The 27,520-nt window shown below is 41.8% G+C and overlaps 1 protein-coding gene across 1 annotated transcript in view; it reads right to left on the bottom strand.

Annotated features, from left to right (window-relative positions):
* Positions 1-163: 163 nt before the first annotated feature.
* The window catches only part of LOC306973154 (semaphorin-6B-like), a 29,229-nt gene continuing 1,872 nt past the window's right edge, over positions 164-27,520 (bottom strand). Inside the window, exons 2-17 of the mRNA XM_079569983.1 lie at positions 15,835-15,958; positions 14,863-14,974; positions 14,263-14,323; positions 14,108-14,170; positions 12,521-12,619; positions 12,117-12,207; positions 11,830-11,949; positions 10,913-11,001; positions 9,065-9,282; positions 7,890-8,021; positions 7,089-7,238; positions 6,834-7,010; positions 5,907-6,047; positions 5,513-5,590; positions 4,819-4,880; positions 164-3,476 (exon numbers count right to left, since the gene is read on the bottom strand). Coding sequence (XP_079426109.1) covers positions 2,470-3,476; positions 4,819-4,880; positions 5,513-5,590; positions 5,907-6,047; positions 6,834-7,010; positions 7,089-7,238; positions 7,890-8,021; positions 9,065-9,282; positions 10,913-11,001; positions 11,830-11,949; positions 12,117-12,207; positions 12,521-12,619; positions 14,108-14,170; positions 14,263-14,323; positions 14,863-14,974; positions 15,835-15,955 — 2,721 coding nt within the window. The 5' untranslated portion in view covers positions 15,956-15,958 and the 3' untranslated portion in view covers positions 164-2,469. The remainder of the gene's footprint in view (positions 3,477-4,818; positions 4,881-5,512; positions 5,591-5,906; positions 6,048-6,833; positions 7,011-7,088; positions 7,239-7,889; positions 8,022-9,064; positions 9,283-10,912; positions 11,002-11,829; positions 11,950-12,116; positions 12,208-12,520; positions 12,620-14,107; positions 14,171-14,262; positions 14,324-14,862; positions 14,975-15,834; positions 15,959-27,520) is intronic.

The raw sequence follows: 27,520 nt of genomic DNA, 5'->3' as shown, positions 1-27,520 counted from the left end.
GTGAGTGCCCTATTATATAGATAATAAACTGCCCTAATGACTAACACGTTGCCTTGAGGTTTGTGTAAACTTCAAAGTGTCAGACTTGTTAATTTATGTGTGCCGATTAAGAGGGTGATGGGTTTTCCTACTTAGCAGTAGATATGACAACATTACCAGTCAATTAGATAATGCCATTTAATAGCAATACTCCAAAGATTGATGATTATTATAACAGCAGTATCTTAGCAACTGTGAATGACAGAAAAAAGGAAATTCAGCAGGCATCATTGAAATGAGAAGACTCAGGTCTGTCTGAGATCTCTACACTATAAGAACAGGGAACAGCTGAGCTCAGCGGTCAGTCTAAATACTGTACATACATCTTATTCACAGCCAAATAAAAATGCACTCTTGGACCAGAGTTCTATCCCACGAGAGCAAGAGTGACCCCCTGAAAACCCAACAATGACACAGATTTCTCCTATTTACACTATTTACAAATCAAACAGAACAGCCTCTGTTACAATGCAAAAATAACAAAATGGTTTTGTGCTTTTGCTTATTACTGCACAGTACAATGACAAAATCAATAGGTACATTCATTCACTTGAGATGTTGAAAGATCCCCCAGTATGGCAGTACAATCACTGGAGTGAAAAAGATGACTTTATATAAGACATAATGATACACAGTGTTCCCTCACAGCATTTCAATCAGTCTGAAGGTTTGCTCAAAACATTTTGACTTAGAAAAAAGAATGAAATATTTCAAGTTAGCAGTAAATAACGACGCACTATGGTTATGGGCATTTACAGTCTCTAATACATCGGAGCAGTTATTGAGCAAACCTGCAGACACTAGCATTCAGCGTCGTTGACGTAAGGACAATGGGAGCTTAGATGAGAGTTTTAACAGTACAAGCTGGTATTCAGGAAATCATGGAAACAGTCCAAAGGCATATATAACAAATACTGCAAGTAGTGCTGTGGAAATTACAGTTAATGACAGGTACACTGCAAAATTCAAATGTTTTATGGCACTTCATTTCTAAAGGAATCAGGCAACAGTCACACATCCGTGATCATTTTGGCACACATAAAAAAGGGAAAATTAACAATGCTTGTTAGTACTTATTGGCCATATAAATTATCTAACGCTATAATAATGACATGGCATTTCTGTTTGCAAGCCAACGCCTGATATGAAAGTATACTTGATGCTATATGCTTACAATATAATTTCATCTAACGTAAAGTGTATATACAGAAAAACATATATTGCTGCTCACTATTAAAATCAAGCCAGCTTGTAGCTCCTCATCCATGGCCCGATTTGCTGCTCGTCTCTTCTTTATGACTTTCATCTCCACAGACTGTTGTGTTGATCTAAACATGCAGCATTTCATACAGTACTGGACACTTTGATGAGCTCAATATATAGTCCTATTTCTCTGCTGGGAACACTTCCATTAGCTTTATTGGCTTCATTGGCTTAAAAACCAGTGGCTTCATTCTCTAACATGATACTGCCATGGCTCATCAATCTTATGTGTGAGACCTTGACCCACAGTGTCTTGTAATGGAAAAGATGAAATCCGTGTTACACACATTAAGACAATGAACAAATGTTTACACATATAGCTTTCTGCAGCATATGACAAAGCGTTCGCAGTACATTGCAGAAGATCCTTTTTGTGGTTCCACTTCAGTCCAGTACTTTGTCTGATTTCCACATGTACATGTGGAATTACTAGTCTTTGAAAAGTCTACGGCGTGGAAACAGCGATTGAGGCACACAAAAACAGAGATGGAGGTTTTAGATGTGAGTGATGTACAGCAGCAGAAAATCTGCTGACATTTCAGAGCTGCAGTTAGCTCCCCGAAGAATTACAGCCTCGCATCCCCAGACAGGTTAGAGGCAGTAAGAATGTGCACCCCTCTACAGTACATACCTGTGTACAAAGGTGTATAAAGACAGGGTTTGTAAAACAACAGTTTGAAAAGCATTCCATATTTTAGGTAACAGCTCACAGGAGTTCAACATATTTCAACTTAATTTGACGATTTCCAAATTACTCATTTAACTTCAAGTAGCTACTTGGAGACTATGCCAAAGGGGCAATACTACGGAACAGATGGGTGATGTTCTAGTTAACGTTATCCGCAAAGAGAAACACATCCCACTTGTGCCTCTGCTTCCATACTTTATCTACAGAGACCGAGGGCTTGAACGTCTATCCACATCTTTATATCCTCCCCTCCCTCACCCCTCTCTCCTCTGCTGCTGGAGCCTGGGAGAGTGAGGCAGCTCTGCAATGCAGACACAGCAACAACCCCGGCCCATCTGACCAATTAGTGTGCGCCTGGATATGAGTGGCAGAGCCGGGAGCCAGTCACAGTCATGGAGCGATACAGGAAGCCAGGGGCTGAATGGCAATGACATAAACAAAAGGAGGGGTCAGAGACGCTGGACAACTCCCTCATTAAGTCACTGTCCATTCTGAGTCCTGTCAATACAGCTCTTCTTCATCAAATGGCTCAAGTCCATAAAGTCAGTAAGCTCTCCCCGCTCTAGCGCCCCCCTTATGAGGGCTCTGCTCAGTGCAGGAGTGTGTTGCTGGGACACATAGGCTGGGTTGCTAGGGGCAGGCATTGAGGATGGCGGCAGGGGAACAGGGACCATGCCGTGACTGCTCAGGATGTATCCCTCCTGTGGCCAACGCAGAGGCAGGGGCTCACTGTACTCCATGGGGCTGGGAGCTGTGGGAGCCATGGGAGCACTCGGGGCACTGGGGGCTGACACCACCCTGCGGCGCTCAGGGGAGTCCTGGGGAGTCATGGGGTACACATATTCACCTGCAGACTTCCTGAGTGGAGCTTTGGGGGTTCCTTTCAAAGACTTCTCCTGCTTACTGAGACAGACATAATGCTGGCGTGGTGTGTCGTTGCCTCGCCCCTCACTGCTGTGGCGCCCCACCCCGCCCTGTGGGAACAATCTGGTGGTCAGGTACACAGATGGTGGCATACGACAAGGGGACCCCAAACCCACCGAGCCCCCTCCCAGGTACGTCTGGCTGGTGTCCCAGCCCCCAGAGTTGGAGTCGGAAAGTCGTAGTCCGCGCCGCTTTTGCTGAGGCGTGTGTTCTGGTGTGGGCAGAAAACCAGGGTCCAGCTCTCCAGATTTGACCCACCCATTGGGCATGACGAACAGGGTCTCCCCACCCTGAGAGCACTGGCGTTCACCTCCAGCCTGGCGTGTGACACTCAGGACTGAGCCTCCCATAGCACTGTTGATCAGGCCCCTGTCCCGCCGCTGCAGAGATGACTGAGACCCAGTGTGGTGTCTCCGACTGGACGGTTTGTGAGCCATGATCCAGCAGACCGCCAGACCAGACAGCGCCGCCCCGATGGTGAAAGCTGACACTGCAGATGCCACTAAGAGGTTCAGCGAGACCAGGCTCTCCGGTTCGATCAGCAAACTCTGCTGCAAAATACCTAGGGAATGGATACATGTTCATGGATTAATCAATCTTCAACTCACAATGCATAAAATATAATAACAAATACCAACGAAACAGTGCAATACCATAGTGTTAATACTGTATTATTCATTGTCAGCAGTCAGGAGACAAAGTTCATAATAACTGAAATTGCATGTAATGGAATCGTGCTGTGTTAAACTACTCTGAATGTCAGTCCGTAGGGTGCACTAAATGACCATTAATACACATGGTGGTATGTGGCAGCATCTTCTTAGTACTTTACTCCCACAAGGCTGAAGGTAGTCGAAAAAAATCAATATCTACAATAACACTTATAATTGGCGGTCATAACGTTGACCATTAAAAGTCCATCTAGTGGAATGAGTGTAAGTAAGAGGGTCTCTCCACTCTTGCCTTGAGGCTCTACAGGCTCTACTTTGTACCGGCCTGCAACTGTCATCAGCTCCGCTCAGACCACAGCAGCTGACTCCTCACTCTTTCCAGCCTGCAGCCGGTCACTGAGTCTGTCTCTCTCTCTTTCTCCTCACATAGGGAACCATTACCTCAGTGTTTCCAGCAGGGCTTTAATCATTCCCATCTGCAGACACAGCAGCAGCATGCACCTCCCTGGTCTGTTGTCCAAGTCCACAGGCCACACTGTAGTGCAAGCAACACTTGCACTACAGGCCTATCACTTTTATATTCACGATAAACACAGGCAGGCCATATGTTGTTTTAAAAGACATTGAGGATGGCCCAGCATGTGTTTTAACTGCGTTCCCAAAGACTTGCAGGGCACAAGTCTTTGAAATGGACTTGCAAAAGCTGTGCTCTTAATGTTACTCTGGTGACAATAGAGGCTCTTAGCAGAAATTACATCACCTCCAGATATTTTTAAAACTAACCTTGATCATTCTCTGCACAGATTTTTCTTTTGTTTTGACAGAACAAAGACTTGCAGTGGGAGGATGTTGCGTTTCCAGTCACACAGCGTTTTATTGTCTGTGCTTGACGTTGCTCCTCTTTTATATTGTCTCTAATTAAGCTGTCTCATACTGTACAGAATTTGACCTGCAGGACTCAAGATCTAAATTGATTCCCATCAGCCACAGTGACACCTATTTCGTTTTATGGCATCTAACCAACTTGCTATTCAAGATTCAAAAGTCCTTTGTGCAATTAAAACTTGTCCCATTGTATAAGTTGTCACATAGAGTAATTCCTGTGCTTTAGAGCATGGGATTTGGAGAACACAATGTTCAGCAGACAGGTGCAGATATCTATGTAGCCACTAGGTGGAGCCTGCCCTCAGTCCACCACCACCGCTAAATCCATGTCATAGTACTGCAACATACCATCACAGTCTCCGAGATGGGAGGTGGTGTTCCCGTACTCCACATCTTGTTGAAAAGGGAGCCTGCAGTCACAAAATCATGCATCAGAGATTAAGTGCCAGTAAACAGAGATATACAGCACCGACACAAAATATTATCAAAAAGAAACACTGAACAAACTAATCATGTTGACACATTCTGAATGAAAGTGAATATTGATCCACATGATTGTTTTCTCGTTTTGCTTGTAACCACAACAATAGGTTAGTGGGTGGGGTTGTAAAGGGTGACACTGAATATCAATATATTTTACTGTCAATCATTGTCATGATGCAATGCACTGACTTCATTAGCTAATCCTAGCAGTATGCTTTATCGATTCACTTTCATTCTTATCTGTTATGGGGCACATTGTTCAAGTACTAAAATAACCTTAACTTTGCCATTGAAGTAAGTAAGTACTTTATTTGTTCACTGTGCAACCTTACAACAAAAATTGTGTTCAGGTGTTAGTTCTGAGCTGTTGTGACTGAGCTGCGCTGACACTGTGGGCCAACCAGAAAAAGGCAAAAAACGCTGCTGTACCAAGAGAGAGAGGGAAGTTGCTGCTTGTTTACATGTTGCCTTACCAACCAACCCAATCATCTTTGCATCTATTGTAGTGCATTTCAAACGTGACTTTTTAATACTGTATAAGTGTGTGACTTTATCTTACCTTGTCCCTGGTCTCAGAAAGGAGCAGGTGCTGCCTCTTGTCCAGCCACAGTACGGATCCCTGGAGGCCAAGCAGCTCCTACATAAAACATTACAAATAAAGACCGAGGGAATTTGCAGAATCCTGGCCTCATTTTCTTACCACTAACTAGATCATAAAACGTTGGCCACCTGTACTTCTTATAATACATGGAAATTATAATATGCACATGTGCTGTAGCTGCAATCTCCTCCCAATTGTGCCCTCAAAAACAAATTTAATTGTTAACCAGCACACAGCTTTGGAAAAAAAGGTTACACTTCTAAATATAATTCTTTATTTTCTTAGAAATCAAATGAACAAACTCCAGTTATTGACAAATATGTAGTTGTAGTAGGTTGAAAAAAGCACTGACTTCATGCAGCGTGAGTGCAGATGGCAGCGGGACGTGGGCACTCTGACCAAACAGGAGGGGAAGGCCAGCAGCAAAGTGTGGCTGGTTCTGTCCAGAGACAAAGACAGGAGCTGGCGAGCCTGAGGAGAGTCCTCCCCACACCTGCACATAAGAGAATCGCATTTTCAAATAGTGAGTGTTGGCGTGACAATAAACGAAAGATACAGTACTTCTTATTTGAGATGAAGGACTGATTAGACACTTAAAGTGGGAACCTGTCCTAACGGCTATAGACTCAAATGAAGTACTAGTGGCTTTCAGACTTTTCACACCAAGTGCCAACAATGTCTTTTTCAATCCAAGTACCACTGGATAGTACCACCTGTTCTGAACCAGGTCAATTAGAGGACTTTAATAAAACACCAGGTCAAAATGGTTAGAAGTTGTAGACTTCATTAAGCCCAAGATGAAATAAGGCCTCAACTGCAGAGCTGAAACAGGTACAAACTTAACAAGGACTACGCTAAATGAGGACGGATCAAATTCCCAGTCCGTCGAAACGCGTAAGGTATATTATTTAACTTGTTTGTTATACCTAATGTCTTTCTAAACTAACCTTATAGACAATAAATGAGGACACACACAAACTAGACCTAAAACGTCCGCCTGAAGCAGTGGCACCTGCGCCAAAGGTTTAAGATAAATGGCCCCAGACAAAGACAATGTCAAAATGTCAAGTTCCTTGCCAGACTTATTGTTCACTCACCCCCACAGTGAGGCAATTTTATCTAACCAACTTACTGACATCTACAGTATTTGTGAAACTGTAATATTATACAGTTTATAAACCTTACAGCACACAGCAAGAGTCATAAACATGAAGATTTGTCTTTAATATTCTCTAAAAATCCTTTTAAACAAACAACCAATCACATTTACACTACTCACTTCTCAGGGTTGAAGCCTTCTACCTCCTCCAGAAACACACTGTTGTGGGAAGCTAAATCCCCATTGGGAATCATTAAAAACTTCAAGATGGTTCCTCGGGTGGAGCCCAGGAAAAGCACGGTCCGGTTCTTGTGCGGACCTGCTTCAGTGTCCACCACCATCGCCGTCAGCTGGTACCTAGTACAGACACACACTTAGCCCCTGTAACTTCACACTAAACTGCATCCATAATGTTAATAATATGTTATAATCTACCTCCCCATAGTCTTGACCACCCAAGGCCTGTGCCCTAATAGTGGAACGGTTTCATCCATCAGGGGGTGTGTCTTCACGAAATTTAGCACCTCGTCTGGGAGTGTTGTTGAGGTGCTGAATTTTGATCCTTGTATTGCGCATCCTCCTGGTCTGAAAGTGAATATTTGGAGAGAAAAAAGTTAGTTTTATATTATTATCAATTGCTATACAGTGGGTTCAGGAAGTGTTCTAGTTCTTTAAGAAAACTGAATCCCACACTCAGGCTTATGTGGAGACTGTAACTTTGTTTTATGCTATTAAATTTAAGTTTCTTTTTTCATTGTCCAGTTTGTCCATTTTTTTTTTTTTTTTACATTTACAGTATTATTGTAACACAGGGGTGTCTTCAACGTTTTGCAGACCCATTGAAGACGACCAACTTTCATGCACTCTATCAAAGGATGTTTCTACTTCTGCATGTTATTGTATTTGATTGTTTTATTGGTGTGTTATCCACCAAATAAACCAAACGTAGAATAACAAACTGTTATAGTTTGTTTAACTGTTCAAACAAAATTAATGTTGAATATGTACAAATAGGCGAGGAATTTGCGGGATTTTATTTTATTATTATCTAGGGAAAAAATGAAAAAGGCCTAAATCATTCTGAACCCTCTGTATCTGCTGAACTGTGTAGAAAATGCGGTGTGAGTGACAGCCGGGATTTTCAGAGAGAGGAGTAAGCAGGCTGAATATGAGACACTCCATAGACCAATGGCCCATTCTGCCAAAGCTGCTTACACACTCTTTGCATATGAATACCTGGGTTTAGGCACGGCCTCATCTGGTACAGGAGTCCAAATTGACTCAGGGGATTTTTGCTCCTTAAAACGTCCCTCGAAGACATGTGCCAGCTGCTGCATGTCGAACACACACACTGCGGAGCCGGGGATGCTAATGGCAAAGAGAGAGAAATAGAAGAGGAAGAATTCTATTTTCCAATTGTCAAACTCAGTGGTTCTCAAATTGTGGTACTTGTATCACTGGTGATACTTGGTCTTCTCCAGGTGGTACACAGGGTCATCTGTAATTTAAGACTTTATTCATTTTGATAACAGATATTTTCCGTTTCATTTATGCTTTAGTAATGTGTTGAAGTTTGGTGTTTGTCTGATTTACACCAGGTTTAGATGGCAGGTTACGATAGACCCTTTTCAGCCTGGTCCTGAAGAACCACCTTAAGAACCACTGATCTATCCATTATCAGAAATGGGTAGTAATCATTTACATTTACTGAAGTACCTTGCACTTGATATTATTTTGATGTACCTACCGACACTCTTACTTGAGAATAACATTTAGTTACTGTTCACACTGTGTAAATCTACCACGGACAAAAGCTTCATGTTGTCATCTTTTCTTTTCTTTTCAATAATATATTTTCTTTTTCTTTTCTTTTTTTTAGTGCCTTAAGGCAGAACTAAGTAACTCATGCTCCTAGAGGCCATAAGCACCACTGCTCATTAATTTAATCATTAATACTCGAACTTGGCTGTAAATACTGTTTAAGTGGCGCTAGCCCGCAGTTAGCTTTGCCCGTTAGCCTGTTAGCTTCTTCTTCGTGGTTCTATTACTATTGCGCCGCCCACCCAGAGGCAGGAAAGTTGCAATTGTGGTTTTCTGACCAGAGACACCAGGAGGATATGAAAGACCCCCAATCATCCCATTAACACTTGTATTACCCCCAGAGAGACTACAAAAAGGATTCATTAAGGTAAACAAGTTACCTAGTTCTTCTTTAATTGAAAATAACTTAATTTTCCCATTATTTTTTGTTTTGTCCGTTGTATTTTCTTAAAATTAAAACAGAACTTTAAGCCATGCTATGTAACATTTCACCCTTTAAATGAAATAAAAATAATAATTTCATTAAGTCAAATTAAATCAACCCTAACAATTATCCTACTGTACCTGCCCTGTCTTGTAAGTGTATGTACCTGTTGGGGGGAGTAGAGAAAAGACCCAGGATGACATCTCTGCCCTGCATGTGGATGATGTTGCTGGTGGCGTGCAGCAGGTTGAAGTAGAAGTGTGAATCTCCGGGCACAGAGCAGTTGAGTCGAGCCTTCAGGAACGTGGTCCACTGTTTCTCCAGGACGCGCTGAGAGCCGCCCAGGTCAGCTTTACACACACGAGCCACGCGGGAGACCATCACCTGCAGCCAGACCGGGCAGAGTCAAGTGAGACCAAATCATGCATAGAAATGATGTGAAAAAGAAGAGTTTCTGATGTATTGCATTACTAAAAGCAATTCAAAATTCAGGACACGCACAAGGCACTGCTTTCAATTGTACGGCAGGGCTCTTGTGATAAAAAGGCCTAATGTTCTTGTGACTTAAAGTATCATATAAGAAGGCCATATTACTAAGATAAGACAAATATAAAAAGCCTCTTTCAGCTGCTCCCTTTATTTAAGGCTTTACTGCAGCAAATGATTCGGTACTTTTGATATGATATTGTACGCCCTTGCTGATGCAATATAGGCGTTATTTACTCTTACACACCTGATCTGATAGACATAGAGATTGTGTTACCATTAGATTCCCTTGTAATGTAAAGATTTTACAATGTCCAATACTTCAGTTGACATTCACATCATACATATATACACATGGTAGGGGTTGGAGGGGTCTCGAACTTATGCTCCTAATGAGTTACATTTAGTGGATAAAAACAGCTGAAGGCTATTCATGTTTTGAGTATACTTGTGTAACCATGGGCCTTAGGCGGAGTACACCCTGGCGCCTCATCAAAATTATGTAGAAAGTCTTTGGGGAGCTACTTGGAAGGGGCTGGCGGGCTACATTTAGCCAAGTTGTTCCATGAATCTTGTCTTTACTGTTTTTTTAGGCAAGGCATGTTTATTTATACCGCGCTTTTCGTACACAGGGCAACTCGATGGCCGTTACAAAAGAAGATATTCAAAATTACAATCAGGTTAAGTTAAGGCAAAGCACATATGTAAAAACATCAAGACATGGGAAATACACAGTACACCAGGTCAGGTGTTTGAATTTTTTCTTGGGGACAGGAAGGATGACCGACCATTGACCGGGAGTTAGGGCTGAGGAAATGTGTTGAGGCAGACGCAGAACGACGGGGCCGTGGTTAGGGAGGGGGTATGTGTGTGCAGTCGTTTACTTTGAAAGTCAGTGTTGTGCAAAATATGAGCCAAGGAGTTCAGTCCTTATCTGGTTTAGCTCCATGGCTTGGCCTTGGCCTTGAAGGGAAAGTGTTGACTGCAAGTGAGAAATAAGGTCCAACTGCTTTAACCTCCTCTCAGGAGGAAGAATTCCGGTATTAGTTCATAACTTTGTAATTTATTCGCCTTTACTTGATCTCAGCATTAGTTCAGTTTTACAATGTTTTTAATGGACAATACTTCCTGCATGCAACAAAAATGGCACATTTTCTCCATAGGTGCACTGGTAAATGAATATAAAATGTGTGAGTGAAGGCTTGTCTGTCAGTATTTGTCAAGTGGTCTTTATTCAAGATGCATCTGCATTGAATGTTCTGTTTTACTCTCAGTATCATGATATATGCAAAGACAAAACATCAGTGAGTAAATGTCTTCCATTTAATCAGAGCAATTAAGTTGTTCAGATATAACCACATACTTTTGTTGCTTCAAGAACAGCTTACCATGAGTTGTATGTTGTTTTGTTTATCGTTTTATCATAATTTCTTGCAAATTTTTTCTTTACCCATTATACATAAACCTAAAGTGTTAAAAGCTTGTGTTTGATGGGACATTTGCAATAACTGATATATTGGTTAATCACCTTTTCAAGATGGTGAAACTCCATGGCCATCTCCCTGAAGAAGAAATAAATATGCGGCCCATACTCCACGGCGCTCACAAAGAATGGCTCTGCAAAACAACATTATTATTGTGAGAAAATTCCCACACTTGTTCTTATGCATTCACTGCAGGAGCGTGAGTCGGGCCCGGGAGCAAAGAGCGAGACTGCCATAGTAATAACATTCGCATCAACATGGACCGCTGCCGTCTACTTGGTCTCATTAAATATACATGCGCGGTTTAATTTATCATAATGGACAAGTGGATAGGCATTATTTATCATTTATTCATCCTGATGTTCTTGACTTGACCTGCGTGGCTTGTTTTTCCTGGGTGAAAGATAGGCATGACTGAGAGGAGTCCAACTAACCTCAATACATCAATCTGTGCAAGAGGCTCCGCTTAGAATAAATGTGAAAATCCAGTGTTCATTTGTACCACATATCTTAACTTAGTTTAAGGCTTGTTGAAATTTGTTTTTTAATTCAACCAAAGTATCTGGTGATTTAAATACCATTTAGTCATTATGAACAACTTTTTGAAAGAGGTGGCACTATTCTATTTTGCAAGTATTTGATAATAATGTTATACACATCTTTATCACTACCATGGTTAGAAAATGATATAAAACTGCTAAAACAAAATATCCAGTAGCTTCCTCATCCTCCATGTGGTCCTCCAGGAGTAGTAGGCTTAGTAGCAGACGTGGGTAGAACAAACCCAGATCAAACTCCACACAGTAAGACCTCACTCAGCTTGGCTTCGAACCTAGGACCTTCTTGCAGTAAGGTGAAAGCCGTTGTGCCCACCTGCGATTTTAGCCAGATTCCTACGTCCTAAACCTTATCAGCAGTTGTTGTGGTGAGAAAGTCAGCTCCAATTTCAAACTCAAAGTACCTCGAAACCACTTGGAGTCGTGTTTGACGGTGCGTAGGGCAGGGCTGTCTCCGAGGCTGCGATAGATCACGGCATCGATGGCTAAGAAGTCTGTCACGGTGCCGGTAAAGAGACTTCCATCTGAGAGAGAGGAGGCGCACACACACACGCACATGTGGTCAGGGGAGATTGAGACGAAGGGATGGAGGAGATATCACAAGGTCAGGAAGATTAAAACCAAACAGGCGCCGCATGGAGGGGCCGCTCCATAAATCAGCAGAAAAGGTAAACACAAGGGCAGTCTGTACCTGCGAACACAGCCACGTTGGCGTGTCTCGGATCATACGGGCAGCGTGCCATCCCACTCACAGGCTCGCCCACCAACTCCAATGTGTCTCTCTGCAACGAGAAGCGAAGGAAGTTTAGGCTCACGAACTAGACATTTTTCTTCACAAGTTTCTTTTTTTACCTGGCAAGTTCCCTCTCTAATTACAAAAGCGAACAAGCTTTCTGTGGAAAATGGTATTATGTGGTCAACACCGTGGGTCAACATCTATATTGTTTAATTTTATTTCTTCAACAAATCAAACGATTATACTGTGATTATACTGTGTTTTGAAAATGAACCAATATTCAACGTATTTGCTGTTCACATACAGTATATAAAATAATGTCATCTGTAAACAGGCCTACAGATCTACAGTGTACTTACAGTGTAATTTGCACAGAGCGGATTGAAGGCGTTTGTTCCACACACAAACAGGCCGTCGGTCTGGCTGAGCAGCACCTTGATGAAATTGCGGCACTCGCCCTTCAGGAATGATAAACACAAATGAGGAATTAAACACAGGCAGATAATTCTTCGCTGCACATAAAACAAGGCTATGATGCTAAGCTTTAAACTACCAGTTGGAGACAGCCAGACCACCGGGCTGAACAAAAATATGGCTTAAAACAGCAATCCTTAGAGGAAATGGCACTATCAAACACACAGGAACAATGGGACGCGTTTTACAGCTGGCATCAAAGTGCAGAGTGGAGATCGAGAGGAATTTTAAAGCTGCTCCCTGGGAACGTAAAAAGTTGATGAGAGCGGTTGCCACGGTAATCCCTTTGTGGCGATATTTCACAGCCGTCTGATCACAGAGCTGCTGTCAGACACGATGCTCAAACCTGGAGATACGCCTCTGTGCTATAGATAAGATGCTCCCCTGAAGAATCATGGCTAATATTGAATCTCCCTCTAAATGTTTGCAAATAGGCCTACACCTGACAAAGCTCAATTTTTCCCAGAGAATCCTGTCTGTCGGAACGAGGGGTGCTTTGCATAATTTTGATTTGCAGATCATTTGATTGTTTGACAAAATGGCAGAACAGCGCTATTTTGTGTTGCTGAATTATTCATGCTAAAATATGCCCGCATGCATTCGAACCGCACCGCCTAATCAGGCATTAGCATTAAATGTATTTTAAATCACACTCTCTAAGAAAAAACATTTTTCTTTCAAATGGGGAAATTTACTTCTGACACTATGCTTCTAATTATAATAGTCATTTTTACAGCTGCCGTTTTAACACAATAATGCGCCGGAATCGCATCCGTAATAACGTTACATTTCGAGGGACATTTCTAGCAGTAACAGTTAGCTTCTGACTTTTTGTTGTCTCCTGCCATCGCTCTGCCTCCAGCCAAACTCCCACTCGTTTTGCCTTTTTATTAAAATTGTATTTTCCCCTTCAATCATATGATCGTATCTGTTCCTTTAAAGCCTCAGATCTCCCGGTGTCCTCAGCTTGTTGGCTCCATCCACCTACACACATGTCCTGCATTTAGCTCCTCTCCTCAAGTGATTTCAATTACTGTTTGCTCCCGAGGGCTGTGTGACTCTCTGCTCAGTTTGGTCTCCAATGTTTTCTCATTGCCTTTTTCAGTATTTAGTCCAGATTGGATTTTGCCTTTGGCACTGTGCGATTTATTCAACATATCCTATATATGTATACATTTCCTATTGAACCCCAATGAAAGTGTAAAGCTCTCATATCATTCAGCTCTGGTCTAAACATGGTGTCATAGCCGTGTAAAACGTATTTCAGGCTTCACAGACATGTCATTGAGTGACTGTGATTAGACAGGCTGGTTTCGTACCAACAAGATCAAATTTGTGTAAATACCGTACGAAGGTGTGCCCACAGGAAATAAGTTTTCTCCGACAGCTGTGGTGTTTGTCCATGCGTATGATAGCATAGATATAGCGGCTGCATAAGAGTGACTTTCAGAATGCTGTTTATTGCAATATACCTCATGTTTGCCCTTCATCCGGCACACTCGGATGTCGTTTTTATTTGATTCCCATGTCCGCTTCTAACAAAAGAAGAAAGAAAATCACTGTCATATATTTTTATAGTCCATATATATTTCCTCCATTGAGCCAGAAAATGAGTCCTATAGCCTACCTTACTGTAGAACATTTCATCACCAGCCATGTTATCCAGCTCCACTCTGTACAAGTCATCTCTGTCCAACAAATATTACAATGGTTATTACATCTCTCATGAGAACAAATAAGAAACACTGATAGTGAAGTGTCAACTCGGGTCAAAAGGTGAATTCGACACATCAACTACAAACAATTTTTTACAATTAATCTACATATAAGTGTATCGTTACAACCACTATTTTTCATACAGTTGACTTATATCGTCTACTATCGTCTTACATCTTCTCCAATGAAGCCTAGGGACCAATAAAAAAGAGCTATGCATAATGAAATCAAGATAGTTCTGCTGCATAAGTATAATCATTAACCAACTTTGATTTTTGAGACCCTGGAACACATTATGACACATTATGATCAAGCAGACAGCTCCGCCTCATCTCTGGGCGCGAGTGTGAACAAACAGCTTGACATTTAGCAACAGCACTTTCGAAACATCACTCTGACAACCATCGTCCGCAGAATGACAGCAGATGGAAGCCGTGGCATAAAAGAGGAATATTAAAGCGAAGACGTCAGTAACACACGGCTGGAGGTGGTTGCGGTTGCCGTTGGTTACCTGGCTCCTATGTAGAGCGTGCGGTTGACTTGAAGGACTGTCTGGATGTGCAGCTCCTGCCTCTGAGCCGAACGGTGCGCCCTGCCCAGAAACACCGGGTACCTCCTCACCACTGGCAGATCAAAACAAAACAACAAATGATGACCAGCGGGGACGAGGAGGCGGACATTTTTAAGTGTTGTCCTGAGGCGCGTCAGATGAGGACAGAGAGAAGGCGGACTCTTCCATTTAGATTTCTCTGCATAAATTATTTCTGCTCAGCTTTGTTGATCTATTGGCAGGATCTATGAGTTGAATTTTGAGTAAATTACAATTACAATATTTTTTTTTGCTTTTTATATTCAGTTTGGATACATTTCAGGTCCATGAGAAAGTGCAATAGAAATTTCCCAGGCAGTCCTAGCATAAATAACAATTAAACCTGAGGGCTTTTGCTTATACAAATACAAGTTTAAGTGTCATTGCCATGGTGGATTTTTGCTGTCTAAGGGATGTGCTACAATAGTTGTACATAAACAAGAAATAAGTGGATGCGTCACTTTGCAGACTGTGAGGAAGTTTGTAATGATGGAGGACGCCGGGCTCCACAGGGAGCATGAGTCGCCTGGAGACAAATCGTGAAACGCTCGTGTTGTCCTTGACTGCAGGGGAGGCATGGAGGGAGCGCGGCTATCCATCTCCACCTGCCCGTCTCCTCCCCTTCCCATCCCCACCCTCGGCCCTCTCGTTTGTCATCCGCATCGCCCCGTCCCACCTAATTGTCTCTGCATCTCCCTCGCAGACATCCACAGTCAGAATTTGCTTCTCATTTCCTTATTAAAAAAAGGAAAAAAACTGGCCATTATTTTAGCGTTCTAGCTCTAAGCCCATCTCCACACACCCGGGCTTTGACCTCTGACCTCTGATTTCCACTTCTAGCATGGAGCCATTCATCAACCGCACACACATTTTAGGCAGGAAGGACACACATACCCTCCACGGGGACGTAGCTGAGCGGGTTGGGCTCCTCTGGGAATGAGCCGTCAGCCATTTGAAGCAGCAGAAGAAGAAACGTGAGGGGAGGAGTCACGGTCGCCATGGCAGCAGGACACATTCACTGTGATCAAAAGGAGAAAGGCGGTCAGAATACTCCATTGTGTGCATGCATATGAACATGATAGCGTACAGTGTGCATTGGCATTTTGACGGATCTCTTTGTGCGCACGACTTGACAGTGGTGTGGAATGGGGCGGGGTCAGCAGAGCAGCAGGGTGGCTGCTTGCGCTTCGTATAAAAGCTAATGTGCTCCTTTTCTCCACGCATTGTTGCAAATGTCACCCCATTGTCAAACTGTGTGTACTAAAAGGGTCTCAAAAACCATATACCACACAGAGAGACCAGGCATTCAAGTATTATACAAAGACAATTGATGCGTTTCAAGTCAAGCATGCAGCGGCTGTGTTACGGGCAATTACATTTTAAAAGCAAGAGGTGTTCCCTTAAAATGTGAGAGTGTGGGAAGAGAAAAGGCAAAAACTTAGAGCAGATGGACAATGTTATTGTTGTGGTCAATGGTTAACAAAGCTTTCAATCAAGCATGCCCAAAGTATAGCTCAGGGCCCATTAAGATTGTATAAAGAGAGTGTCCAAAATGTGCTGTTTATGGACCGAACCCTTTGCAGTAGAATTGCCAAAGTACACAGTTTCATAATAAGATTTCTTAGTCCAACAATCTCTGATAGCCATAAAGTAGAAGGAAAGAAAAGGATGTCTCTTTCAGCATTTGGGATATGGCCTCATGCAAAGTGGCTTTGGTGCACAAGTTAAAGTGCCACTTTACTGGACAAATAAATGCCCTGGAAAATTGTTTGTGGTCAATATATTCAGTATATTCTAGGATTTCAAGATACAGTCGGCTCAGGAAGTACTGGTCATACCCATCTGAGTGTGTTATGTTGAAGTCTAAAACAGTACAGACACTTTTTATCAAAAACTGCAGCTGTCATTTCGGGCCTGAATTGTTATGTGACAATTTGTATTCATTTTTTCTATATCGTTTTTTGGTATGATTGCAGGCTTTTCGCCAATACTAAAGAAAATAGTACCTTTCAGTATCAAAACTGCTATTCAAGAAAGGATCAATCCTTTGAAGAAGTCTGAACCTCTGCAGTTGGGTTAAACACCACGCTCCACCCTAATCCACGAAGGTTAGTTGAATCTTTAACATTGTTATATTCAATTACAAATCTTCAAGACATGATCCCTTCCCTATATTTTAAAACTGCATAATTTATTGCCCCTGAACAATCAAACACGTGTTCAAAATGTGGAAACTTTCCCCCCAAATCCTGCGAGATCGGTAGGCGGGTTGCTTGTCTTTGATGTGAGGATAAGCGAACTTGTAATAAAACGGAGAAGATGAGAGGAACCAAAAGGGCGGAGTGCTCTGGTTTTTGGTCTGTACAAACTCCTGGCTGATACGGACTTCAATGAAGAATAAATGAAAAGAAAGGTTACAAATCGGTGAAACAGTGTGTGTGTGTGTGTGTGTGTGTGTGTGTGTGTGTGTAGTGTGAATGCTATTATCCCCATCCATGTTCAGGTTTCCCCGGCCCCCTCGTTCTCCCTTTCATCCACGTTTCTCCATTAAGCCACCACCTCTATTCATTTCTCTCCCTATCAGCTCGTCATTTCTCTTTATAAAACAACACAGTATTTGTGGAAATAGAAAGTGTTGTGGTAGGAGTTGCTAAGGTGATGGCGACTGCTATTTCTGCACGCAGCAATGCACCGAGCATATTCACCTGCATGGCCCGCCACTTGGGATTTCATATAAGTTGAAGTGACGGGCTGTTTGAAGACATCAGAGGCGTCAGGAAACACTCGGGGGATACTTCAAATGAAATGCTTGCCTACAGGCTGCAGGTTTGACACAACTAAGTAGATCTCCTCATCAAAAGCATTGGAGGAGGCGGAAACGGGTGGGGTTGTTTCATCTCCTCTAATGGTGATTCTTCAAAGTCGCTGAATGCTGTACATTGGGGTGTGAGAGATAATGACCAAAACATAAACAGTTTCTTGAATCTGGAATTATTTGCTTGGCTAAAATGAGAAAAATATGAATAAATAAAGTGTGTTGTATGGGCAGGGCTTTTATCTTTTTGACAAGCTTTGTCTCACGTTACCTTTCTTTGTCAACTCCTACAATTGTCCCTCTACAGTATAACTCTTTTTGTGAACAAATGTATTTCTGTTGTTTAGAGGACAATGGTGGCGATTACCTTAGAGACAAGCTCCATTTCAAGGGTCTGCTAAACATTGAGTCGCACTAATCACTTGTGTATCAGCTCTAGTTTAGATTGTGCTTTTTAGGAATGTAACCCCCTCTCTAGCTGTATCAGTCCCACACCAAACAAAGGGTCAGGTTTGAGGAAAGAGAGGCGAGTCTTCTCATAGTTAAGGCACATAGGTTTTTTAGTTACATCATTTTGTATTCATAGATTTAATTGAGTAAAAATCAACCCAAGAGACTTTAGAATTTTAGCTGCTTTTCCCAACATGGCCAAACCCTGGGGCCAATCATTAATGCAGCCTCCTCATTAGAGCACATATTGATTAAGATTATTGATTCAAAAGATGAACCATGAAATCCGGGCCAAGGCCGACATATGAGAACTCCGCTGGTGACCGGTCTCATGACAAGGGCAGTATTTTTTAAAGCCTCCAGCTATAAAGAGAGGTTCAATGCTTGCTCTGTGTTGAAGCTGCAGATATCAAAGGTTGTGCGATTCCCCATAAAATGCAATCAACGGATAAAAGGTGAGGCTGAATAGTAGGGCTGCAAGATTAACAGCAATTGATTCAAAATTGCAATTTTAATGGTCACAATTAAAAAACATTCTCACTGGTCACTATTGTGTTCTTCAATGTCCTTTGCCAACAATACATCCAATCTTCATCGCTCTTATGTAAAATCTGTTAGCCCTGTTTTAGACCCATAGATATATAAGAAAACTCCAGCCAGTATAAAACAACTATTGCCATTTTAATTGTGCTGTATTTTACACCACTTTTAAGCATTTAACTCAGCGCAGACAGAATAGACAATCAAAACATGGCCGCCTGAGCTGGACTAGTTCCACTGGATTACCATTGCCCTATCTAGAGTTTTATTATTGTTCTGTGTGTAGACTCCTCCAAACATGTTCTGTAATGCATGTGATTCTTGTATTAGTTTATCAATCCATATGTCATCCTTCTCTCAAATGTTAATGTTCCTGGATGTGTTTAAAATGCACTGTGAACTGAATCTTGACTGTAAAATACATATCCTGCAATGAAATGGTCACCCGAGAATTTTCTTTTCTTAAAGTTTTCAAATGAGGGACTAGATCGAGGTTGGTAATTTTTATGCTCACTACTGCCACTGCCATTGCTGGAACATCTGTATAGTCCTTAGGCTTTCAGCAGGTGTTATTTTGTCTTCTCTTTTAACTTATGAGCGCGAAGAAGCCTCTGAGGAAGTAGGTGAAATGTCCGCAACTCAAAGACCCCGGTCCAGATGACAATATTAGAAACATTCTTCTAATTCAAGGTCAAGGTAGCTTTATTTGTACCAATGGTAAATTTGGTTGGCAAAGAGCGAGACAGCGCCACACACACAGACACAAACCAACATACAGTGGGACAGACATAAGTGACATCTGTGCACAGCTAAAAGGGCTGGAAGCCAGTTATAAAAGAAAGAGCATTTTAAGCCCATCCACAAAAGACAATATATAAAATGCAGAAATAGAACAACAATCATCATGAGATACATCGGATACAGAAGGTGGAAAAAGGTCACTTGTTCAGAGTACACAAAGCTGCTGGAACAAAACTATTTCTATAACGGTTAGTTCTGCCGACTGGGACTTTGAACCTTTTCCCAGATGGGAGCGACTGAAACTCGCCATTCAGGGGATGGAGGACATCTTTGGATATGGAAGACTTTGACTTTCAAATCAAGTGGTGGAATTGGGATTTTATAAGATCAGCCTTGCTCAGAAAGGTAAAAGTGGGGAAAGCGAGGGGCCCTTATGCCATCTGTGGCCGTACCTTGCACCACTGTATCACCCAGCTTAGTGTTTTTTTTCGCAGACAGTTCCAAAGCTGTGTAGAGCTTGGTCAGATTCCCGCTTTGTGGAAAACTTCAACCCGTAATCCTGATTCCCAAATCAAGTATTTCCAGTGCATAAACAGGATCCAGAAAGTGTTTGTAAATGGTCAGATGTCCCCAGCATCCATCTTCAACACAGGATCTCCTCAGGGGTGTGTCTTGTCACCCTTCCTGTTCATACTGTACACGGACAGTTGCAGGGCCACTCAGAAGAATAGGTTCTGGTACACAGTCCTGGTGTCCTTACTTTCAGGATCTGAAATGAATCATGGCCCTGCTTTGACAGAGTTTGTCCAATGGTGTGATGGTAACTAACCATGTTGATTTAAACAGACAAAAGACTGGTTTTAGACGCATCTCATCTTCCCTTGGCAGTGTCATTCTTGGCAAAGTGGTTGAAGCTGTTGAGAAGTACAAATATCTTGGCACTTGGATTGATAGCAAGTTGCAGTTAAACAAAGAAACCTGCATTCTCTATCTGAGGAGCGGGCGCTAAAGAACACTAAATGTATCTTGGGTCAGTACTTTTTGTCAATACCTTCTGGATGTCGTGTGTATGTACCTTCTCGGAAAATGAATTGTCTCCAACTCTTTTGTCCCCTCTGCCACTGGATTGTTGAAACGTGTTCTATCTTATAATTGTTATAGAACTATTGTCGAACTTTGAGCCTCTACTCTTGTGTGAATTGTTGGAACTGACACACAGTGACTGTTTGTGATGTGTTCGTGAAATGTTCTGAGGTTTGCTACAAATGAATTGCCCTTTGCGATCAGTAAATCTTTTTGAATCTACGATCTAACTGTGCAATTAGATATTTTTCTAAAATCACACAGCCTTACTGAATAGAAAAGAGCCCGTCAAGCTTTAAAAATAGGCTGATGGTGATTGAAGTGTTTGACAAAATGAGGAAAACGGAGAGAGGGATTCTGATTCGTGTCCGCTTGTAATGTGTGATTGGATTAAATGGCGTGACATGGCTATTATGGGATGTAACTGACAGACCTGTGCCACAATCTGGACTCATCAAGTATCCATTAGCAAAGCATCTTCTTACATGCACACCATTAAACAATCAGTGGGTCATCAGAAAACATAATCACCCACCTTTCTTCTGTTCATATGTTGTATCACAGGATCATAGCCTGAACAAGTCGGCTACACAACAATACACACAACCATCTTTACTGATTTTACAACTTATGTTAAGTTATTCAAACTTCAAAAACATGAACATTGCGCCTCATGTTATTTTACAACATTTGAGAGACGCTTGAAACATGAACAGCACAGCTAACACAGAAACCAGCTGCATTTGAGAAGATCTTGTTCAAGAAGAGTTTATAGAGGTGTAAACACTTTTTGTTGTTTGCAGAGAACATTGCAGTTTTTGCCATTTTTATTCAATTGTGATTAATTGTACAGACCCACACTTTTATTGTTGTAAACCTATTAAAAGGCCAAACTTTATGTATAAGGGCTTTGTTGGACAGGACAAGTATAGTACGAAAAGGGACAAAGTGTAGGGAGAGACATTCATCAATTCAGAGATCTCTCGGCATATCCACAGACTATTTTAAGCTCTTTCAACTTTTCAAAACAAATATACAGCTTTTTGCTCACACAACCTGAAACAAAAACATAAATAATAAAAAAAATACTGTTACCCCATATCACAACCTTTTTCACATACCGGGCAGCGCTAATAAAGAACACTGTCCTTTCCATTTTGAGACCTCTTGGAACTGAATAAGTATCTCTGCCTCACATTCTGTATCGATTCGTTTGGCTGCATCCCATTGGTCACTGATTCATGACCAGCGTCGCATTAAGGTGCGTCTTGACATTTCATCATATGTGCCTGCGCTGACTGTCATAGTGATTAGGTCTACGGGGCCCTCGTTCACAGACTCACCCTTCGTTTCTTCATTGCTTTTTAGTGGATGCTGCCACCGCCATACTCTGTGCTGCTGTTACCGTAGCAACCAATAGCAAAGCTGGGCAGAGATGGTCCATTGCAGTAGATGTAAAAGCAAAGAAGGGTGGGATGTCCTCCAAGGCATATACATGCACATAAAGCATAAACCAAAATAGTATGTCGTAGCTGTATGCTAATATATACTACAGGATATCTCTCTGTCACAGTGGTATCGGATATATGCTTTGGTTTCTTGTTTAGCAATGATAAGCTACTAATCTGCAAGGGTTCCCTCTGAGCGATGAGGGGGATGGGAAAGATACTACCCTCATAAATCACACGTTTTAAGGCACATTTGAGTTTTGCTCAATGAATGGGGGTTCAGAAAAGTTCAGTAATTGAAAAGAAAAATGAATTATATTTGGATCAATTGTAGAATCAACACACGCACATTCTTAAAGTCTGTTGGGTGTCTTTTCCCTTGTATGCAGGTTAAAGCCTTGAACAAAGTGAGGCGCAAAAAACAGACATGGGCTAAACTGGGAGAAGTGGGTCACCTTCACACTCCGCCGCTGCACCCTACAAGCATTGTAACTTCATTATTGGTCCAAATCTGATTGAACAAGAGGAACGAATGAGAGTTTGTCCCCTGTGTAAGGTAGTTCTCCCATATCAAGTTCCAAATCAATCTGAAACTTTGGAACTAATAATATTGATATTTGATTTATATGGGTGTATTTGGGTTTCCATATAGCAATGCAACATGAATAAAGGACGTTGTTGGGCAGCAAGATCAAACCAACTGAATAGAAATTAAGATTTATATAGAGACACTGCAAAGTTTTTCAGTTGTACAGGAGTTTCCACCGTAGACAAAGGTTCTTAAGCCTCCATCTGTAGTGTAATAGTTGGATGTTTTGCCTCACACTCAAGATGCTTCGTCAGCAGGACTACTAAGACTAAAAGTACAGTGTACAGATTACGGCTTTATCTAAGGTAATAAAGTATACTGTCCTGTAGAGTAGATTCCTACAACAATGTCCCCAAATGCATGTAGTTCTTACATTAGATCAGCAGCACATACTTTTCTGTCTTTTCTAAAATGTTAATGCTCCTGGAATGTACCAATTTAATATGTAGATGTCGTGCATGTGATCACTAATAGCAATTTTAAGTCACTAAAATATGCAGTCATGAGATGAAGATTCGCTGCAAGGCTGGAGAGAAGATATCTCGACATTGCTAGAAAGAAACACATTACTTATCGTAATCTCATCTTATTGTTTTAGCCTTTTTGCTGTCTAAAGCTTTATTGCACTGCACTATATTATGTCACTGATGCTTGAAGGGAAAGTGGCTGGTGATAAACCATCTCGGTGGATCCAGCTCATGTATAAATAGTGATACAGTAAAGGACAAATAGGCTTGTATGCAAGACACTCTCCCCATACACTCTTCTCTGGTCTAAAATCAGTCTTTATCTTATCAAGGCTAGACACGATATTCTCTAAAGAGGCCTTCTGTCTACCGGGAGCTCCTCTAATCAAAGCTAAGGGGATCTGTCTTTTGCTGTTAAATATCCTAAAACACTACTCAATCTGTGGGGTCGTTTATATGCTAATGCAGAAGGTTACATCCGCACAGACCTTTGATGCAGCTGCGCATATCAGGTTAAGTGTATGGAGGTGAGAAACTGAACAGGAAGGAGGAGAAAAAGAAGGGACGAAGAGGAAGAACAGAGGCATGAGGGAAGAGAGATATTCCCCTGGGCTTGTGCCATAGGTAATTAAAATAGGATGGACAGAGCAGGGAGTGTAGCCAGAATGCTCCCACCAGACTTCGCATCTAATCAGACCTCCTGCCTAAAGCCCACGGTGACAGACACATCTGAGACACTATGGATGGCATCGAGCTTATGGATAATCTACACAAGCTAGAACGCAATCAAAACAGCTAAATCCGCGCCATAAAACCGGCGATCTATCAATGGCGGGATATAGGGGGCGAGACAGCGCAGGCACAGTATATTTATGGTGCTGTACGAGGCTGCAGCAGCAAGGGCAAACGTTACTAACCAGAGTTTGACTGCAGTAAGCACATATACATTCAGCGCACACAGCCCGGAGTCAGGGGCTGAGCACATGAGTATGCAGTGCACACCCTCCGACACACGTGCACGGCCAGCCACATACGAGCAGCAGCAGTGATGCAGTCTCCCCACCGCGACGAAGCGATGTGGGAATGGACTCCCATCAGTGGCCCTTACAGTGCACTGGCGCAGTCTTTGGTTTATTGTTGTACTACAGTAGGATTTCAGTTATGTAATAGCGAACTTTTTAATGAAACTAGACTATGCTTAGTGGGTCAAAAAACCTCTAACTTGCAACGTGCACTATCTTTTGTCAAACGTTAACTCTGCACTTTCTTGCGCTATGTCTTTGTATTTTGTTGTTGGCAGCTTGTGTACTTTCAAGTCAGTTATGAATTTCCTCTGCTACAACAGTACATCTGGAAACTAGAGTATTTCACCTAATAATATGATGCCAAGTTAATGAAAGTTGTATTTTGTTTTAAGATTTGAATTACCTAAAGACTTTATGCTGTTACTGACCGGTATTTTCATGTTTATTTCTCTATTGATAGAAATTTAAGTCATTCAAATCCACTGCGTGTTTTTCTTTGTGCACTGTGATCGCCACAAGCAATAAATATAGCTCTTTGGGAGGGAGCCTGCTAGGAGGATCACAGCTCTCAATAGGAGGTCTACACACATCTGAAATCAAAATGCCAAAGAGCTGCCGCGAGATTGACATCCCCACACACATGCCTGCTCACACTGACACACAACCCGCGCTTCTATTCCTCGCAGGTATAATTGTGTTGCCGCTGCTTTGCTCCAGGCAGCTTCAGGGACTGCGGCCCCAGATGAAAAAGCATAATTAAAACAGAAAAGTTGTGTTTGCGTGGGAGACGGGAGGGTAAGGGAGAGGAGAGGATCCAGGGGAGAGGGAGATTTACCCAAACAAAGCCTCATTGGGAAATAACCATCTCAATGAGCAAGAAGGGTACTTCGGTAAACCACCTTAGCGTACATCTTTCTTTTGACTTGGGTGCGTTTATTTACTAATCAAAATATGTGCAAAATATAACAAAATTGAATCAAGAAAACACATCACTGTTGTTACATATGTGAAATATTTGTTGTGAGAAACAGCATCTAGCTTTGGAGTTTGGACAAGACAATTGGAGATTTTGGTGTGTTAAATGAAACTGGAGGAGAGCATTTGTTTTGGTTTCACCTGAGAATTGTATAAAAGGTCTGTGTAAATTCACGAATCAACGACATCAGTGGTTCCCAAAGTTGCGTCCGGAGCCTCAAAGGCACTACGGGGGGCCCCCAAAGCTTGTCTTCTTAACAAGTACTTTGTTTTGGAATCAAAAATATATTTATTTGCTAAAACATACTACTTTAAACCAGTATTTATCTTACAGTCCTTGTTAGGTGTTGCTTTATATGTAATTGTACCTGTAAAAAACACAAATAGAATATATTATTATTTTGTATCGATTTTGTATCGATTAGGGGGCCACAATGTCCTGAACTTTGGGAATAGATGAGCTACATGTATTCATTCTCGGTATGAAATAATGAAACTGAATCGAAAGTCGTGATCGATCGATATGAGAAAACAAAATTGTGCTTAAATTCTTTTGCCATATCGTCCAGCCCTACTGGTATGTGTCTAGCCTTATGCTTTATTTGGCAGGACAGCAGGAAATGAGGAAGAGATCATTTCCCACTGTTATTTTCAAACCTGTGGGAGATCTTGCAACTTCAAGGTGGATTGTGAAGGAGCTGAGTTCGCTTCGCTTCTCTATTTAGGGTTTTGGAAAGCAAACTGCTGTTACAAATAAAGACTTGTGATTATAGTACAAATGCGTGTATTGTAAATGTGATGTGTATTGTTGCCTTTACCCAGCCCTGATATCCTAAAAGGTGTATTATGCATGCCGTAAGAGCCAAGGAAATAAGAAGTGGCTTAACAGTGGCATTTGGGAAAGGTCACTTTGCGATGTGTTTTCTTTGTGGCTGCCTCAAGAAACGGAACGGTCCTGTTCTGACTCTGCAGTTTTTTTTAGGTGAATGGGAGCCAAACATTTTTTTTTTTAAAAGGCACGAAAAATCCAACTTTATATCTTCTTCAAATTGCAATGAAATGTGTGTGGTTGTTGGGATATCTGCCCATTTTCTCTATGATGGCTTCATTGGCACTGTCTGTCCTTTTATGTGTCTGAATATAAAAGGAAGAACAAAGCATATAGACCACATAATGTACACGCTAGGAGGAATGACTAAAAGCAGGCACACATTAGCATGAGACGTATGGCTATTATAATATAAAGCTTTGTAACAAGCACCCATTACAATGTATATGACCTATACCGTACTCACTGCACAATTCTCAACCACAGAATCATAATGTTATTGCCATAGTATTGCGCAACCAAACCGATTTCTATAATAAAAACAAGCTTAAAGGGGCGTTTATAATTCTAGGGACGGCACTTCGGACCGAATTAACACCTTTGTGAGTGACAGTGCAGGATTTTAGAGGCAGTTGTGGTGAACAGTTAACATAAACATTTTTAAACTCTGTATAGTCCCTTAAAAAAAACAAAAATGAGGCGCATACTACTGAAATGTATGATTAGGATATGTGCTTATTGAGGAACGAGATAACTGGGGGATAAAATCTGTTCACCTGCACCACATATATTAGCACTTTATTACACTCTTAATAGTACTTACAGTGGTGGCGCTGGTGGTAGGCGCCAAGGGTGAAAGCTCTGCAATGAATTTATTTTTAGACATCTGAGCATTGCATGGATTTCAGAAAAGTGATTCTCGAACTGTTTTCTGAGAACTAAACAAAAAATACCTGAATGATCCCTAACCTGTAACCTCACAATTCTGCACTTTAAAACCCCCGTGAGCCTTAGCTCAGAGGGTCTCGATGCAATAGGCCTCTCTTCAGATGCCTACACAGCTTGAGCCCTCTGATCTCTCTGCCCTGAGGTCCAAACTTTCACACTTTCTTCGACATGTTGAGCTGAAGTTTAAGATAAACACTGGGCTCTGTAAGAAAGTAGCTCCTGCATGGATACGTGGATAATGGATAGCAAAGCCAGAGGACAATGGCCAACCAACATGAAGACTGAGTGAGCTGGAGGTTTAGTCCGTTCAGATATACGACTATATATTTCCACAACTGCAGTCTTACGGCAACTAACTTAAAACATGAAATGGTACATTTTTGCAGATTACAGCTCGGCAGTGTTCAGAAGCAGTGAGTCTGTGCTTCATGCTGTGTACTGGAGGTAAAGAGAGGCAATTTGTCGCCAGTTGCTCGACACAGTCTCTGGGTGGTAGGAACAGGAGCTGTTAGGTTATATCACTCTATTTTCAGAATATTCTGCTTGTTCCATCTCACTCTAACACAGTCATTTCTGCCATTTCTAGAGATGCGCTCCTCTAGCAATTCAAATGTACTTAGCTCTGGCTGTTGATAGCCTAATGGCATGCAGCTATCCTTTCCTCTTACAC

Source organism: Gobius niger, assembly GCF_951799975.1.
Source record: "Gobius niger genome assembly, chromosome: 13".
Taxonomy (NCBI): Eukaryota; Metazoa; Chordata; class Actinopteri; order Gobiiformes; family Gobiidae; genus Gobius; species Gobius niger.
The sequence above is the reverse complement of the archived record's forward strand: the minus strand, read 5'-3'. Positions and strand labels throughout refer to the sequence as shown.